Source organism: Nanorana parkeri, unplaced genomic scaffold (genome assembly GCF_000935625.1).
Source record: "Nanorana parkeri isolate BGI_ZX_2015 unplaced genomic scaffold, ASM93562v1 scaffold729, whole genome shotgun sequence".
In the NCBI taxonomy this organism is placed as follows: Eukaryota; Metazoa; Chordata; class Amphibia; order Anura; family Dicroglossidae; genus Nanorana; species Nanorana parkeri.
In genome coordinates, this window is record NW_017306997.1 from 247,886 (window position 1) to 267,599 (window position 19,714).

The 19,714-nt window shown below is 46.4% G+C and overlaps 1 protein-coding gene across 1 annotated transcript; it reads left to right on the forward strand.

The window, feature by feature from the left end:
* The first annotated feature begins 7,322 nt into the window (after positions 1-7,322).
* Positions 7,323-15,089, forward strand: LSM11 (LSM11, U7 small nuclear RNA associated). The gene is made up of 4 exons (XM_018564132.1): positions 7,323-7,576; positions 11,218-11,357; positions 12,937-13,020; positions 14,741-15,089. The coding sequence occupies exons 1-4, from the start codon at positions 7,429-7,431 to the stop codon at positions 15,023-15,025; spliced, it is 657 nt and encodes a 218-aa protein (XP_018419634.1). The 5' UTR covers positions 7,323-7,428; the 3' UTR covers positions 15,026-15,089.
* The last annotated feature ends 4,625 nt before the right edge of the window (positions 15,090-19,714 follow it).

Below are 19,714 nucleotides of genomic sequence, written 5' to 3' on the forward strand. Positions count from 1 at the left end.
TCACTATTGGCTGTTATGGCCATCACAGTGATGGATCAGTAGTAAAGCTCATTGGAGGTCGCCAGCAACCAAGAAGCTAGTCAATATTTTGCATCACCTTGTGACTTGCTATCAACTTACAACAATGTTGCCTTCTGATCACTGAAAGAGAGGGGACTGAGGAAATGCTCCCTCCTGCCTGCAGAAGACTGATGACATCATTGAGGAAAGGTAAAGCTGGGTACAAATGAGCAAATCTCAGCCGATTCAGCCAAAAATTAACTCAGTTGTTGACCCTATTCCCTCTACAGAAGCCAATCATTAGATTACAAAGCTCACAATGAGAGATTCCTCCATCCATGCTGTTCAGCGTGGATGGAGGAATCTGTTATATTTTTTTTTCCCCGTTCATCCTGCAGGTTGAGCTAACAAATTATGAACCCTGGCCCTTCAGCTGTGTTTTAACTACAAATCCCAACATGCCTCTGCCTCTGGGAGTCATGCCTGTAACTGCCAGCCTTGCAATATCTCATGGTACTTGTAGTTCCAAAACAGCTGGGGGGCTGGCGTTGCCCACCCCTGGTGTATACCCTACTTAAGTATAGATCAGGGGTAGGCAAACTTTAGCACTCCAGCTGGGGTGAAACTGCAAATCCCATCCTCAAAGGCATAACTTCCAGGGGTGGGATTTGTAGTTTCACCACAGCTGGAGGGCCTACCCCTGGTATAGATGATCTGATTAACAGGGTTGTTCTTACTTTTGGCTTTAACTCATTCACACGGGCACGTTGGCCAATACAGCATGAAGGGCCATTTTTTTTTTAATGCGCCTGGAGCTGCGAGACGCTGGAGCTATGCACCCTGACATGCTGCTTCAGGAAGCTCTGAGTTTTGAAAACCAAATAGACATGGTGCACAGCCCAGGACACATACATAATGGACCCAGTTCCATAAATAAGTCGTTATTTACTATGCTTCTCAGCTCCATCTAGTGTCCATAAAGTATTATTACACCAATAAACTACATTCAAATTGGGAAACTCCATCTAGTGGCCATAAAGTATTATTACAACAATAAACTACATTCAAACTGGGAAACTCCATCTAGTGGCCATAAAGTATTATTACAACAATAAACTACATTCAAACTGGGAAACCCCATCTAGTGGCCATAATGTATTATTACAACAACAAACTACATTCAAACTGGGAAACCCCATCTAGTGGCCATAATGCCTTATCACAACACTACAATCAAAGTCGGAAAATAAATATATTAATAATATTATTCACCCATAATGAATGTTCACAGATAGCTGCAGGGCGAAAGTCTATTTATTTATAAATAGACCCCTTTAAGAACTTGTGAACTGAAATGCAGAACATTGGTTGCCCCTTTACAATGACAGATGTATTCAATAAGGCAGTACCAACAGTGTAAGCCCATAGTTATATGATTGTTTTCTGACGATCTGTGAAAGATTAATACATTTTTAACAGTTCTCCTTGCAATCCATGATTGGCTCCAATTCATGTTCAGATATTGCTTGGTGAGGTGTTGGGGCATAAGCACCTATAGGTAAATTGCACATATTACAAATGGCAATGTAATATGATCATTTATAGCCACAAATTAGAAAATGTGTTACACTTTTCTGACCCTCCAGAGGGCTGAGTTGATTTCTAATTGGACATTGGAGGTCTCTTCCCTGGATTGTCTACTAAGCCAGAAAAGTAATGCACCCAGCACGCAGATAATAATATAATATAATAAACAAGTAAACACATTCATAAACTAATAATATTACAAAAAAGAATCTAAGGATAAGCAAAGGTATTTTCCGTGAGACAATATGGATTTGTGTTGGAATAATACTTTGAACTGCTGCCGAGAAGGTGATATGGGACTTAGCAACAGACCCAAAATAAATGTTTCTATGTTTTGTATCTTTGGAGTCCTCATGGTTGGGAACGTTCCAGTGAGGGGTCAGATCTCGCATTGCAGATGGGAAGGTATTGAAGTTTCCACCTGTACATCCCCACTTTAGACAATTTTCATTTTGTGGCTGTTCACCGCCACAAACCTGAAACACAAACTGGAGTGGGTCCAAGAGGACGTGGGTTTAGAGGAAGTGGGTTTAATCATGTTGGCCATCAGACTAAGGACATCTAGTGGCAGAAAAAAGTACTGTGGGGGGGAATTTTTGGATTGAAGCTGAATATTGCAACAAAAACTGGTTTTGCTATTTTATCTTGTCAGGGATCTCAAGTCTCCCTGATGTTCAGGGAGTCTCCCTCTTTTGGACAGCAGCTCAATATATATATATTATCATTATTATTTCTTTTATTATCTAACGACGGCCACTGTAAAAAAACAACCAAAAAACAGAAAGGGCACCTCCCTGAAATGAGGTTTTGCAGGTTGGGATGTCTGTCTTGTTCATTTTTATCATGTTAGTTTTGTCTGAACTTTTGCTTTAAAGTAGGGATGCATCAATATTACTACTAGTATCAGGATCAGTGCTCCCGATGCCCATCCCGATACCGGAACTTCCAGTATCAGGAAGCCTGGACACGGAGTCATCACATGCGGCTCGCCTTGGCCCAGGAAGCCGGCTCCCTCGTCACCAGGGAGCATGGAGCTGGCTTCCCGGCCAATCAAGAAGCTGTGGGGCGAGTCATTACCCGCACCCTGGCTTCCTGATTGGCCAGAAAGCTGACTCCATACTTCCTTGCCACCTGGAGACAAGGGAGCATGGAGACGGCTTCCCAGCTAATCAGGAAGCCAGGTGGCGAGTCATTACACACCGACTGGTTTCATTAATGGGACTTCCGGTATTGGTATTCGGCATCGGCGAGTACCAGAAAAAAAATATCCGTACTCATACACTATACCAAAAAAATGGTATCGGTGCATCCCTACTTTAAAGCCCATCCCTGACCAACTTATACTCACCTTTGCAGACGCGCTCCCTGCCGCTCTATATATACACTATATACTCCTACAACCACTGCAAAATAGCCGTACAGAGGAGTTACATCATTAACCCCATGTTAGATCCGACACTCTGATGGGGCGCTTACCCAGTGGCCGCGACAGAAGAAGGGGTGGCAGGGGAGCACTGTAAAGATGAGTATCAGTGTCTTCAGGGGTAAGCTATAAAGTGGCAGGAAAAATTGACAGAGTCACTTTAATGGTGTGCCCATTTTCCTGTTCGATCGATCACCTATTCAATAAAAACAGATTGAGTATTTGCAGTTATTGGTACAGGAAAGCCTTTGCATTGCCATCCATCGAGGCAAACGTTCCACAGACTCTGATCGGCAAATGCTGATTCTGGTAGATTTTTGTTGATCGTTTCAAATCAATCAGATGTTGCTGCGTGTGTTACAAACCAATAGGAATTGTGATCGCCATCAATTTTTTCACATAACTGACCATTTTTTTTTTAGGACAAAAGTGCCCTTTTTTTCCAAAACATTTATAACTGACACAGCATATGTCCAGGCTAAGGCCATAAGAAATATTCAGAACAGCAGGGTGAAGGGCCGTGATGATTACGGTATATGTATAACGCAGTATTCAATGAGACTTCACTGGACTGTAGTCAGATCAATCATTTTTCCTTTGTCTGATAGACCTCAGTTCACCTTCCCGTGGCCCTTTCTGCCCTCAGTTCTCAGTAAATAATATTGCTTATCACTTCAGAAGAAGTTGCTGATATCATCACATCACATCCTTCAGATCATCATATGACCACACACAATGCTCAGCTCTTTTATCTCAGTTACATCTGGAGAAAGGGCATTGCAGACTTCCCTGTATAACACTACAACTAGTGATGTGCATGACACACATCTTTAAACCTATAGCCTATATCTGGAAAAAAAAACACCCCTTGCAATGGGCTACCCCTTTACTGCAAGGGTTAAATGCTCCCTTATGTCTAAGGTACCTTGGTAAAGCACCTTTACCTACCTGATCCCCGCTCCTGCAGGTTTCAGAACCGGAAGCCGCAGCCTCTTACTCCCTACTCTCCAGAAGTCACAGCCCCGCTGACATTAATAAGCCTGGTGCAGAGCCAACAGCTGCTCAGGGTTCAACAACTCTTCCAAAAACTATCCAGGACACAGAATGTAGGTGTTTCTTAGCTAGGCTTTAGGGATGCTGAAAATGGTCGGCAAGTATGCAGGTATGCCCCAACTTGCATTGTATATTTTAGTCAGTCGGTGAACTTTAGCCTGTGAGCAGTGCCAAAGTTAAAGAAGAACTCCGACAAAAAAAACACACAAAAAAACATTTTTGGCCATAGTTCTCTTTAGGGTCACCAGAGGACATTTACTATGTCCTCTGGTGACCCAAGTGGGCAATAGCCTGCTATATGCCGAGCCCTGGAGCCGCTGATATGATGAATTGGTCCGTGAGATTCACAGGATTCTAAACCTGGACTGTCTGGGTGAATCCCAGACAGGTGGCAGCCCTACCTAGCATATAGCTGGGTGAAAGACCTTTGCATAGAATTACCGCCACTCGATGGCGCTGGGGTGCATAAGTTGAAACCAAATAGATTTATGAACTTAAAAGGTTTTATTGCATATATCTATTGCTAGCAAGCAGAAGATATACTGTATGCAAAAACATTTAAAACAATTAAAAAGTTGCCAAAAGGGTAATTACTTACCTTTGTCTCCGCCGCTCGCTCCCGTCTGAAGATCTGAAGCTTCATCCTGCACGGCCGCTTGAGATGAGGCGGGCGCATGCGCAGTAGAGATCTTTGGCGGGGAGAAGAGGACAGACACAGTGGAGCTGAATGCATGCAGCCAGGAGCGTGCAGGTCAGACAGACACCATGGGACACAAGGAGAGAGGAGTCTGCGCTGGATGAAAGACCTACACCAGTGCTGGTGGGATTGCCGAATACAAGTGGAAGGAAGAAGATATATTATCTAGGAGGGCTGAACATAGATCTTAATTGTTTTATTTTTAGAATTGTGTTATGTAATTGTATTATGTATTTATGATTCTAAACTGGGGTAGGCAGCCTTGGCACTCCAACTGTTTTGGAACTATAAGTCCCATGAGGCATTGCACGACTTTGACAGTAACAGGTATGGCAGAGAGGCAGAAGCATGTTGGGATTTGTAGTTTCAGCGCAGCCGGTTGCGGAGGTTGCCTACCCCTGGACTAAACTAATTTGATAGGTGATGTATTATCCTTTTTGCCCTCTAGAGGGGGCTAGACATTTATACTTAAAGTGACATTCATTGTTTCCCCCCTTCCCAATCCTGCTGTAGGGACTTACCTTAAATCATGCCTCTTGATTCGATCTTCTTCTTCTTTCCTGTCCTTTTCAGCTGTCCCTCCAGCGCTGGTGTGGGTCTCCGATCCAGCGCTGACTCCTCTGTCCTCCTCTTCTCTGATGTCCCACAGAGTCTGTGCGGGTCCACGCTGCTCCATAGACTTACCTTGTGTCTCTCCTCATCTACCGGCCGAACATCTGAAGTGCGCATGCGTCCGCCCCAAGATCCTTTGCGGCCGCCCGAGACACTTCAGATGTTCGGACGGGCGCGCATGGCGAAGACACACGTAAGTTTAAACCCTTTTAAAAAGTTTAAAAAAAAATGTTTTTGCATATATCTACTGCTTGCTAGCCTTATATACAAATATGCAAAAACCGCTGAGGGTTTAATAACCCTCTAATAATGGTTGTTGGGTAATTGAGGGATGATGGGGGTATATTGGCTGCTATGGACACACATTGCTTTGATTGCTCCTGAGGACGTCCAGACAAATGCATTAGGCGGGACAAAGCACATGTGATGTCATCCCGCATTACTTGATGCAGGAGGATGTGAGCTCAATTTTTGTATGGTGATTGTGTTTTACACAGAGGAGGGAGGTGACTAGCACTTTGCATGAACTCTATTCACGTAGTGGAGGAGGAGGAATACACACACACAGTATATAATCATATACATACAGTATATTTCAGGCAGGCACGCCCCTGCATTGCATAGCTGATAAAAGATCTAAAGAAAATTGTACAATCATGACTCAAACTATTAAAGTCAGAAGGTCAGCATGACAGCCGACATTCCCTGAATTAGTGGTGAATGGAAATGATATGACAGCCAGGCAGTGAGTATTCCCAGAATGAGTAGTGAACAGTAGCAGTATGACAGCCAGGTGATTAGTGTTATCTGACTGATCAGTGAACAAGTTTCAGCGCAGCCGGTTGCGGAGGTTGCCTACCCCTGGACTAAACTAATTTGATAGGTGATGTATTATCCTTTTTGCCCTCTAGAGGGGGCTAGACATTTATACTTAAAGTGACATTCATTGTTTCCCCCCTTCCCAATCCTGCTGTAGGGACTTACCTTAAATCATGCCTCTTGATTCGATCTTCTTCTTCTTTCCTGTCCTTTTCAGCTGTCCCTCCAGCGCTGGTGTGGGTCTCCGATCCAGCGCTGACTCCTCTGTCCTCCTCTTCTCTGATGTCCCACAGAGTCTGTGCGGGTCCACGCTGCTCCATAGACTTACCTTGTGTCTCTCCTCATCTACCGGCCGAACATCTGAAGTGCGCATGCGTCCGCCCCAAGATCCTTTGCGGCCGCCCGAGACACTTCAGATGTTCGGACGGGCGCGCATGGCGAAGACACACGTAAGTTTAAACCCTTTTAAAAAGTTTAAAAAAAAATGTTTTTGCATATATCTACTGCTTGCTAGCCTTATATACAAATATGCAAAAACCGCTGAGGGTTTAATAACCCTCTAATAATGGTTGTTGGGTAATTGAGGGATGATGGGGGTATATTGGCTGCTATGGACACACATTGCTTTGATTGCTCCTGAGGACGTCCAGACAAATGCATTAGGCGGGACAAAGCACATGTGATGTCATCCCGCATTACTTGATGCAGGAGGATGTGAGCTCAATTTTTGTATGGTGATTGTGTTTTACACAGAGGAGGGAGGTGACTAGCACTTTGCATGAACTCTATTCACGTAGTGGAGGAGGAGGAATACACACACACAGTATATAATCATATACATACAGTATATTTCAGGCAGGCACGCCCCTGCATTGCATAGCTGATAAAAGATCTAAAGAAAATTGTACAATCATGACTCAAACTATTAAAGTCAGAAGGTCAGCATGACAGCCGACATTCCCTGAATTAGTGGTGAATGGAAATGATATGACAGCCAGGCAGTGAGTATTCCCAGAATGAGTAGTGAACAGTAGCAGTATGACAGCCAGGTGATTAGTGTTATCTGACTGATCAGTGAACAGTAGCAGTATGACAGCCAGGTGATTAGTATTATCAGACGGATCAGCGAACAGCAGCGCCCTCTATAGGTCTATCAGAAAACTTCCCTTTAACCCCCCTGTATACGCTGTGATGGTGCGATGCCGCCATCTAGTGTCCGCTTTGCGGTATTTCACTCATGGAACGGGACGCTCCGGCGTGCCAGGCCCAGGCCGGCGTCTCTGGTGATCCGGTGACCGGGGATGAAGACGAAGCGCCGGACAACAGCCTGGATGTCAGCTCGGAGTCCTTCAACCCCCTGCTTCCCCTCTACAGTCTTCACACCTGACCAGAAAGAAGCATGTAATCAGTGTCAATGCTTCCATCGCCCATGTTTCTTCCTGGTCAGTTGTCCTCTGTGGAGGAGGAAGGCCAAGACAGGCCATGTAGTAGCAGCTCATGTATTGGTGTCATGACAGGTTCTCTTTTATATCATCATTGTACATTGTGGGGGGAATTTATCAAAATCTGGAGCAGCTGTGCATGGCAACCAATCAGCTTCTCTCTCTAATTTTCAAATCTCAACTGAGCAAACTGAAGAGAGAAGCTAATTGGTTGTCATGCACAGCTGCTCCAGTTTCTGTCTGCTCCAGTTTTGATAAATTCCCCCCACAGCGTATATTCCATGTCTGGCCGAGAGGCTCATTCTGGATTCTTCTCAGGCTCATCTCATGGGTTCTGGAAGAGTCATGTGATGCAGAGTGCTCCTCTCAGCCTGACGCCATAACGGACGGCACAATGTTGAACTATCAGTGGGACCACTGCCATGATGAAGGGTTTCTATGTGACCCCTGGAATGTCTCATGATTTTCGCTGTGCCGGTGACACAATGTATGAGTGGCGGGATGGCTGAGACCATTTCTCTTCTCCTCCAATGATGTGCCTCCTTCTCCAACCAAACCAGCAATGTGTGGCAGTGTTTCCACCAGCAAGGGGGCAATGCCAATCCGGGCCCACCCACACCAGTGCGTTATGTACTTTGCTGCCATTTCTTCTGAACAGCATCCAGCGCACCTTATGGAATAACACCACATCAATCACCATTACAGGAGAACTCCGGGCAAATCCGCACTGGGGCTACCGCGCACGTGACGGGTTAAAGGAGAACTGTGGGGTTAGGGCTTTTCCCCATAGTTCTCCGAAGGGTAACGGGAGGACACAAACTAGCGTCCTCCCATCACCCTAAGCTCAGTATAACGAGAGCTGCTGCTCGCGGTATACTGAGACGCCGCAGCTGAAGCGGATCCTGACAATTATGTCTGGATCCGTCCAGCTGCGTGAGTGACAGCTGACTCTGCCTATCTAGAGGCAGAGCCAGCTGTACCCGCCCCCTCCCCCGTCCGTTCCACCAGTCAGCGCTGGAGGATCGTAGCGTGGAGAGGGGAATCCAGCCCCTGTTACGGCAGAGAGCCGTGACAGGATCGAGAGGTGAGCGAACGCCGGTATGTGTTCGCTCACCTCCCGATCTACTGAGCCGACCTGTGACAGTCTCATTGTCACAGGTCGGCTAGAACTATGAGGTGAGTGAAAAGCACTTACCTCATAGTTCTCCTTTTAAGTGCTTGTTTTCCCTAGGGAGCTAAAATAACAAAGTTATACTCACCTGAACCCCTGCACTCCAGTGATGGATTGCCCCACGGTGTCCTAACGTCCTATACATTGTATAAGATGTGATGACTCAGGGACCTTAGACCGCTGGAGGGGTAGGGGGAGAGAGGCTGAGGGGACCAGTCTAGGAGCCAGCCGGGATCGCGGTTCGGGTGATCATATCTTTGTTGTTTGAGCTCCCGAGACAAAACCAGCACTTAACCCTTACAGTGCGCAGAAAGCCCCAATGCGAAGGCTAACATTTTATTTTGCCCGGAGTTCTGCTTTAAAGTGTATGTATAGCTAAAACTTTTTGTTTAGTTTTGGATAGAGTAGTTAAGGGTTAAAACACCTGCTAGGTTATTTATTGCTATCTATGTATGATTGGGAAATTGGCCTTCACTTCCTATCCTCGAGACACAACAGAAAGTTAGGGGAAATCTCCAAAAATGAGGGGAAGTCCCCTCTGAGACGGAAGATTTCCTCTGCTCTGGGGACAACTCTAACATTTGGAATTTCCCTCTCAGTGACAGTTGTCACCAGGACAAATAGAGAGGTGAATCTCCCCACAGGGGACACAGAGAGCAAACAAAAATATATTGTGGGAGGGTCTGACCCCTCCCCGATTACCTCCAAAGCTAAAGAAAAGGCTTTGCCTGGTGATGCACTATAAGGGCCCGTGTACACATCCCACTGGGTGATGCATGTTATGTACATGGGTGCAATATGATGGTCTGCTCAGGGGGTTCTCCTCCTTAGCAGTCATTAGTTGCTAGGAATTCTGGGTGATCCTAGCAACCAATGACATCAGGGGGCCCTCCTTCTTAGCAGTCATTAGTTGCTAGGAATTCTGGGTGATCCTAGCAACCAATGACATCAGGGGGTTCTCCTCCTTTGCAGTCATTGGTTGCTAGGAATGCTGGGTGATTCTAGCAACCAATGACATCAGGGGGTTCTCCTCCTTTGCAGTGATTAGTTGCTGGGAATGCTTGGGTATCCTAGCAACCAATATCATCAGTGGGTCCACCTTCTTAGCAGTCATTGGTTGCTAGGAATGCTGGGTGATCCTAGCAACCAATGACATCAGGGGGTTCTCCTCCTTTGCAGTCATTGGTTGCTAGGAATGCTGGGTGATTCTAGCAACCAATGACATCAGGGGGTTCTCCTCCTTTGCAGTCATTGGTTGCTAGGAATGCTGGGTGATTCTAGCAACCAATGACATCAGGGGGTTCTCCTCCTTTGCAGTCATTGGTTGCTAGGCCTGCTGGGCAGTCCTATAACCAGTGCCAAGTGTGACCATTACGTCCTCCTCTGTCCCGTCCTGCAGCTCCCGGTGTGGCCTGGTCACTTGTATAGTATTTGAAGTTTCCACCCAGCAGCGACTAACGTGCGGGAATGAAAAAATGGCGTCCATTAAAGGCCCATTTTCATGGGAATGTGGGGACTATTATTTGTGATTTTTGGGTGTTTTTTCCAAGTTTTATATATTTCAGTTTTTGCCCCTTTAAGAGAATTTAACTGTCATTTTTTTGGCGGGAAAAATCGTTATATTGGCGGGAAAACATCGCCACGAGGATTTCTGGAAGTTTCCACAGCCAACGTCCCATGTGCAACACACCAACCATGCGTTACAGTGCGGCAGGTGCGCTGCATGCGTTGCTTTCTCAGCCGCACCACAATGCACGGTGCACTTAATCACATTACAGCCAGGAGTTGTGTTTGGGTACCTTTCAAATGAATGGCAACACAACGCACCTGCCACTGTAGGTCGGTGCATTGCGCTGTACCATGTATTCATTGATTCGTCCCTCCACAACCATCCCAGTTTCTCACGTGGCCCCTTGAGAAAATGAATTGCCCACCCCTTAGGTGGATGATGAGCTCTATCTGAATTGGTGCAGATTGTAGGAGACGCATGCAGTGTGCAGTGAAATCAGAGTAAGCAATATCCATACAGAAGAGGAGGCGGTACAACTGAAGACCAGGCTGGAGTTCAGCTTTCATAGACATCAGTGTACGATCAGCTATTGGGGTTCATGGGTGGGATGGATGGACGGGGATGGTGCATGCTCACTCACACATGCTGGTGGATGTTATTCCCTGCTCTTGTCTTTTATGTAGTACATCAGCCTCCATGTTTGTAGAATGAGGATGGTGAGATTTGTAGGTGATGAAGGCTAATATACAGTGCAGATCATAAATAATATGACCATGGTATACAGTATATACATCACAAGGTGTGGTGGGTACAGGTCATTCATCTTTGTATAATGACCCCCCTGTAATGAATACAGCTCAGTGCACAGTCATTTATAATCTGGTGTGATCATTTGTATTGCAGTACATGAAGGCGGTCCTCTGGAAGTTCTCTATCGCTGCGTGCAGGAACGGCTAAAGGTCAACGTTCACATCCGTACCTTCAAGGGGCTGCGCGGCGTGTGCTCAGGATTCGTGGTCGCCTTTGACAAATTTTGGAACATGGTACTCACTTATAATCATTTACCCTACGAGGTCTTGTTTTTTTTGTGTCCTTGGAGGTCAGATGTTCAATAAAGAACTTAAGGGCCTGTTCACACGACGTCCGTTTTCTGTGCTGACCTGATCCGTACGCTCCTGCACTAAAAATGTATCCCAATGTATCCCTATGTATTTTATGGGCTAAAAATACTGCATGTCACATTTTGTACGGTCCGGAAACGCAAAACGCGTCAAAAACGCACTGCAGCTAACATACTGACAGCCCCACTCCAGCAAAAAAAATAAAAATATATCTATATTTTTTTTTTTTACTGGAACGCATCAAAAACGCAGCAAAACACATAGCACAGAGTCTGCTGATCAGGACCTGAAACTCATGTGAGCAGGCCCTAAAGTGGAATTGTGTTCAGGATCTGCGACCATTTTGGCTGGCCCGGCTGGGATGATGTAGCTCTCATGCATTTGCACTGGAGTTCATTCATCTTGGCAACCGGCAGATAGTGGAATTGTCCACTGAGCTGTGTATGTGTCAATGTTTACAATCGGGAGCCAGTGGGATGTGCTCCTGATCATGTGACAGGCAATCACATGATCAGGAGGCCTGCATTCACCTCCCATCATATAGGACTCCATAAAGGTTGGGTGTTATGGGCTCCGGATCATGTGACAGGGCGATCACAGCGATCACATGATTGGGAGGCCTCCCATCATATAGGACACTTTAAAGGTTGGGTGTTATGGGCTCCTGATCATGTGACAGGGCAATCACAGCGATCACATGATTGGGAGGCCTCCCATCATATTGGACACTTTAAAGGTTGGGTGTTATGGGCTCCTGATCATGTGACAGGGCAATCACAGCGATCACATGATTGGGAGGCCTCCCATCATATTGGACACTTTAAAGGTTGGGTGTTATGGGCTCCTGATCATGTGACAGGGCAATCACAGCGATCACATGATTGGGAGGCCTCCCATCATATAGGACACTTTAAAGGTTGGGTGGTTTTTTTGTATGGGGGGGGTCACTAAACACATTTGGATGAGTTTTATTTACCAGACAGGCTTCATAGGTACTGATAGGTGACAGCGCACTGTTAGTGTGAATGATACCCCCATACCTCCCTGACTGTTATTCTTGACCATCCATAGCTGGAAACACCCGTGCTCACATGGTTCGCCTCTTTCTCTGTCTTTGGTGTCCATCTTTCCTCCTCCTGCTGTAATAGGTCAGTGACCTGGCCCGCCCAGACAGCAACAGAAACATGGCTGACCCCTGCTTACTTTATGCAAAACAAGAAAAAACCAAATGACCATACATACACTTTAACCCGGGGTGGAAAAACTCCAGCCCTCCATCTGTGGTGGAACTACACATCCCATAAGGCATTGCAAGATTCTCATAACCACACGCATGACTCCCAGAGACAGATGCATGATGAGATTTGTAGTTTCACCACAGGGTTGGGGCTGCTTTAGGTTAGTAGAAGTCAGCCCAATGTGTGAATATATTCCCATTGGAGGGTGAAAACATGAAACTGCATCATTTAAGGTTATTTTTGATGACTTGTTTCTTTTTCAGGCCATGGTGGATGTAGATGAGACATACAGGAAGCCTGTGCTTGGGAAAGCTTTCTACAATGAGCCCCAGCTGACCCTGACACGGGTAATGTATCATCTCTCTGTAAATGTAGATTTCTCTCCTCCAGCCCCATGAAAATGAATCCATTCCCCCATTCACAGTAGACAGCATTGATGGAGGGATCTCTTCTGCTGCCTATTGTATTCGGCTGCCTGAATTCTCATCAGTGACTGCAACTGATAGGAAGTGGTCACTGTTCAGCCAACAATCCCCCCCCCCGTCTCCTTCTGTTTTGAGAATGGTTGAGCCCGGTGGTGCAGCACCCATGGCTTGAAGTTTGGCTGATTCAGCAGTAATTGGCCCACATTGGAGCTGCGTATGGCCCTCATTACTTTTATAATTGTGTGTGTATATTAGGCGGCTCCGTAGCAGCCCCCCTAAACCTCTCTTTATATTTCTAATGCTGAATAATATTGTAAAATTGAATTATTAGCTTTGAGTCCCAGTTCTTTATATTAGAAATCATGTGCGCTATTGTGCCCTTGTGATAGGCCATGCAGGGTACCAGGGAATGTCTGTGACCGCCAGATACAGCCACTCTTCTACAATAGAGCAGTCCCAGACACGCCCCTATCCCCACCCACAGCAACATTGCATGCAGTGAGTGATACCAAGTGGGCGGAGCATGCTGCTATTAGTCCCTCCCCGAGATTGCCAGAGAGCTCAGCAAAGAACAAATCCTGGAACAAAAACGGAAGCATGTAAAGGGGGAAAAAATGAACTCGGGATGACGTCTTCAGAATTCTTGGTGTTTTGTACATGACTCTAATTTTTTTTTTTTTTTGCTGTCCAGTCAGAAGAGAGAACACTGTATTCCTTAAAGTGTATGCAAACCCTAACAGGGAACATTGCTTGTTTGCTGACTTTTAGTCAGTTTTATATCCCATTGAAAGTGTTTAGTTATATTTGTGCAACAAGTTCAAAAAAAGAAAACCCGTTGATCTTGTCAGACATTCCAAGCTGCTGCGTGTCCTGTCGGTACCTCCTATGTCATCTCAAGGAGCCTGACTAGCCCTCCCAGTTCTTATCTTATGAGTACAGATCAGATAGTGCTCATCTTGTGGACATGAGAAGAGGGAGCACGATTAAGAGGTTTAGCAAAGGAAAACCGGTCAGGGCTGACACCACTGCGTCCACAAACATTCTGTGTGCTGTCAGCCTCCAGGACTTAGTACCTGAGTACATTTCTGGCCTAATAACAGGAATTTGTCTCTAGTTGCAGAGTTTTTAAAGGAATAAAGCACGGGGAAATGTTCATGTATTGTAGAGATGTAAAATGTGTTTTTCTTTTTAATAATAAAAAAAAAATATATATATAATAAATCTGTATTTCTATATTCAATTTCCATAAGTCGTTTCCCGCTCCTAATGACCTTATCCATCTAGAAGTTTGTAAATGAACTGATAGAAGATGTCCATAGGATGTACTTCCTCAATGCACTGACACAGTTCCACTCTGCCCAAATCTCAGGACTGAAAGGAGAGAAATACAAATTCTTTGGCAGCTATACTTCTCTGTTTTGCCTGCAGTGGAGCGTCAATACTTAGTACATCTGTGTAAGTGGGGTGCATGAGAAATGTCAGAGCGTGCCCAGCCTCAGACATGCTATGGGACTGTCACATCCAAAATGTTCCCTTTCTTTTTGTCTGCTCCTCACCTATTGTCATTTTTTGCCAGTTCTCTATCCTTGCCGCTCCATTTGACTTTTATGACAGTGTATCTCTATTTTGCTTTGTCTTGCAGTTGTTTGATAGACTGAAGCTGCAGGAGTCGGGGTCACAGTCCTCTACACATGAGACGGGCACAGACAGGAGGACGTCTATCAGAGATCACAGCAGATCTTCCCTAGCACCAGGCGGGAGCACCGCCGTCCAGGATCAAGGACAATCGGGAATCTCTGGCGATAAACCCAAGCAGAGGGCTAGACGGCGGAAGGAGAAGACCGATTATCAGAAGGTGTACACACGCCACATGAAGCAGGTTTTTATTCGGGGGGAAAGTATTTTACTGGTTCATCTACCATCATGAGGACCTGTATTATAAGGACCCGAATATTAATAATCACTCCTCAGGGACATGGAACATGACTGTCTAGAGATTGGAAGAAGGAAGTTCCAGCTTGTATTGATTTGCCTTAATTCATATTATAATGATGTACAAATCTCTGTGAATCTATTGTGTCCTGCGTGGTGGAGGAACTGACACAGCTGCTGCCCACTGATTGGCCCAATTCCTCTGAATTTAGATATTTAGAATTTCACTCCTTCCTTTTGCATGCTGCCAATGTACTTACAGGAAGTCTGTATGGAGCTACCATCACTGAGCTCCTGTTCTGAAAATACTCATTCCATGTCTGTCATGCTGATCCAGTGTTCTCCGATCGGGAGCAAGTATGCAGACCAGGAGCTCTCACCTCACACTGTGGTCACCGATCTGTATGCTTGTTTGGGGTCAGGGATTCGGAAAGTGTTGATGCCAATTATGCATTTGTAATGGGAGGTCAGCGATGGCAGCCCCCATGTTTCAGTCTGCATAGGTTTCCTCTAAAAGTGACTCCGTCACTGCAGTATAAAACCTAAAACAATCAGCAGCCTGTCAAAGAAAATGTTTTAAGAAGAACTCTGGGAAAGCTTTTATTAGCCCTCGCAAAGGGACTACCCCTGCACTGCACGGGTTAACTGCTCAATTGTGTCCTGGTGCTTAAAAAAGTTATACTCACCTGATCATTCCAGCCGGCTTGTTCTTAAGGTGTCAATACACTGCCCGATTCTCGTATGAGAATTGCGGAAAATCCCGCGATCGTACAATTATCGTGCAGTGTATGGAAGGCGTGCGACCGTTTCTACTGTACGGTCGCACGTCTTCTGTCGAACAAGCAGGCTGGAAAACCCTCCGGGAATCGTAGGATACTGCCCGTTTGCAGTCATCGGAAGCACGCCCCTCATTGCTGTCATCGCAAGCCCGCCCCTCATGGGGGCGGGCTTACGATGATCGCAAGTACGATCTGCCTGTCCAAGATGGGCAGATCGTACGTTTTTTTAAAGTACTTTACAACCCTCACAAGACAAAGGTCTTGCGAGGGTTGTAAAGTGTATGGGCACCCTTAGACCTGTCCCTGAAGCCTCTCTCCCCCCCGGCTTGTTCTTAGACCTGTTCCTGGAGCCTCTCTCGCCCTGGCTTGTTCTTAGACCGGTCCCTGGAGCATCTCTCCCCCCGGCTTGTTCTTAGACCGGTCCCTGGAGCATCTCTCCCCCCGGCTTGTTCTTAGACCGGTCCCTGGAGCATCTCTCCCCCCGGCTTGTTCTTAGACCGGTCCCTGGAGCATCTCTCCCCCCGGCTTGTTCTTAGACCGGTCCCTGGAGCATCTCTCCCCCCGGCTTGTTCTTAGACCGGTCCCTGGAGCATCTCTCCCCCCGGCTTGTTCTTAGACCGGTCCCTGGAGCATCTCTCCCCCCGGCTTGTTCTTAGACCGGTCCCTGGAGCATCTCTCCCCCCGGCTTGTTCTTAGACCGGTCCCTGGAGCATCTCTCCCCCCGGCTTGTTCTTAGACCGGTCCCTGGAGCATCTCTCCCCCCGGCTTGTTCTTAGACCGGTCCCTGGAGCATCTCTCCCCCCGGCTTGTTCTTAGACCGGTCCCTGGAGCATCTCTCCCCCCGGCTTGTTCTTAGACCGGTCCCTGGAGCATCTCTCCCCCCGGCTTGTTCTTAGACCGGTCCCTGGAGCATCTCTCCCCCCGGCTTGTTCTTAGACCGGTCCCTGGAGCATCTCTCCCCCCGGCTTGTTCTTAGACCTGGTCCTGGAGCCTCTCTCCCCCCGGCTTGTTCTTAGACTGGTCCCTGGACCCTCTCCCCCCCTGGCTTGTTCTTAGACCGGTCCCTGGAGCATCTCTCCCCCCTACTCTGCAGTGGTCTAAGAATCCTTGTGTCATCACACTGTATACAAGTGTAAAGATGTGAGGACGCTGAGGAACATTCCATCTGTGCAGTGGGAAGAAGATACTCTTTATTAAGGAGCAGGGCCCAGGCTCCGCAGTTTAGGTGAGTATAACCTTCGGGTTTCGGGGTAGCCCCAATGCAAGGGTTAACAAAATGTTTCTTCTTTAAACCTTACCTTTCCGGTGGGTGGCGAGTGAAGTTTTCGGTCTCTGGAAGAGCTGCAGATGAAGATATTACATAACACTTCAGGGGGGTTGGATGGCTGGTCCCCTGCTGGGCGCTGTGGGTGCTACATCACGTTTTTTAGTAGTAAAGTAGGGTGGGAGCCAAGCATCCAGCACACTGGGATTAGCTCCACCTGAAGCTCTTCCAGAGAGCGAAGATTTCACTCACCACCCACTGGAAAGGTAAGAATGAAAGCTAAACCTCAGCACAGTTGTACCGGCTCATTTCATGGACTGGAATTGATACTCTGATTTCACTGCACGCTGTGAGGTTCTCATAATGTACATTAGAAACTGCAGCATTCAGATAGAGCCCGCCTCATATACTGGCTGCACTGTTCCCTGCCACCCCCAATAAAATAAGAATCCCCCTGTTATTAATAACGTAAATTCATGATTAACAAGATATATTTTCAAAAAACATATCACAATCATCTTAAAATCAAGAAAATAATACATAAACGGCATGCCACCTCTTTGGAACCCGTACAGATAAATATGCATAATAACCACTGGCGGAACTACCAGGGTCGCAGCGGTCGCAACTGCGACCGGGCCCTGGTAGTTCCGCCACTTGGGGGGCCCAGCGAAGAAGTGCACTGCCCGAGGGCCGCGGCCAGGGGGGGCCCGTCACCTGGTGGCGTAGCATGGGGGGGCCGTCACCCAGTGGCATAACATGCGGGGGCCCGTGGCCCAGTGAGATTCGGTCCGGCGCCAGCAATGACCGTGTCCAATCCATCCGCCCCCCCCCTCTCCCATTGCAGGTGGACTCGGCCGCCGGAAGCTCGTCTTCAAACAGCGTCGGGCGCAAGGCAGAGGCGGAAGTACCGCCGGTGCGGGACCGAGCCAGCGCGCAAGGAGAGGAGGAGGGGAGCCCGCTAGTACAAGTGGCAGGACAGGGGAACAAATGTTGGGGGCGCAGGGGCGCCATCCGCTTGGCCGCCCTGCAAGTGAGTCAGAGAGCCACACACTGGGTCTAATTGTACCACAGGCATCATATTGTTGCATATTTCATCCACAAATTCTGTACTTTTCCATTCTTCGACACGTTTTGCCATAGCTTCGTCAGGAAGCTGGTAGAGGTAGCCTGTGAAATCTATATGAATGTGATTCTAAGCAATCAAATACTTAGGAATAACAACTGACCATACATGACAATTACTTACGTAGATCAATAAATAATTAAATAAATACCATAAATAAGATTTGTGATGATGATCAGATTTGCATCTAGGGGAGTCCCTCCACTCAGCCAAGACAAGAGGTAGGGAGAAAACGGGTGGCAGTAGGGGAAGGCAAGCTCCCATGGCTGTCCTTTCTCAACCTATAGATTAAAATAGAGTCCAATATTCTACCAGGTATACCTTCATACAGATATATATATATATATTTATGGCTATTGCATCCACCCACTGCCTGGTGTCAATCAGCAGACAAGAGGACCTGAAGGAGAACTTGAAATAGCCAATAGCAGGCTGGCTGTTGCATTGCCCACTGCCTGTAGTTGATATTCAGCTGCCGGCTGCGGAATCCTGCCAAGTCAAACTGAGCATACGGTGGAACAAATACACAAGCAGAGGTTACCTTTGCTGAAAACCACATGTCCAACTTATCCGGAAATATAGACCGCTGATGTTATATGCAAATCTAAGCTTTCCCTGTAAAAGTCAAGCTTTATCTTTTGCCTTTGTGTTGGTGAGTGAGGTCAGTATGGCAGGTTTACTTTAAGGTGGCCACATGCATTATAAAATAGGCAGACATCTTGGAAAGAAGAAGTGATGACATATCTGGGTCGTGTGTTTCTTGCATTTTTAGTTCATCGGCATCAATGGTCTTGATGAATGTGTCAGTTTGGACCATGGATTTTCATTACATTTTCACTCTGATAAGAATATATATAATTATTTTTTTCTGAAGTGGTCAATGACTGGTAATGTATATTTGCTGCTGACCAGCCTACCATTTCATATTAAAGCAACATATACAGGGCATGAATGACTGCAAAGTATTTATTTTTTTGAATAGAATCTGATTCAAATATTACAATTTAACATCAAAGCTGGACAAATGAACACAGAATTCAGGAGCCAGTCTGTCTAATCCAGGAACCAGCATTTATTAGTAGCCAGCTCCATTGACAACAGCTAGGGAAAACCCTCAATAGCTAGGTGCCATGTTTCATTTCTAGGGAGCATTGGCAACTGGCTTCTGGGATTTCTGCAGCCATGCATTAAACAATAAAATAAAAACAACTACAAAAAGAAATACAGTTTCTGGTCCTTTTGTTACTTGATACATGAAGGTTTACACAACATTTCTTTGGTTGTTACAGAGAAACAGTTGTACACAATAAGTATTCTTGCTGTTCTCCTGAGTTACTGGATACCAGGGGATGAAGCCGTATGTGGTAAGCGAGACCATGAGCCCCAGATCTTACCAAATAGTTATGGGGAGCCCCTAGACCAGTGATGGCGAACCTTTTTGAACGGAAGTGCCAAAACTGCGACGCAAAATCAATTTATTTACCTCAAAGTGCCAGCGCTGAAAATAAGTTTAGT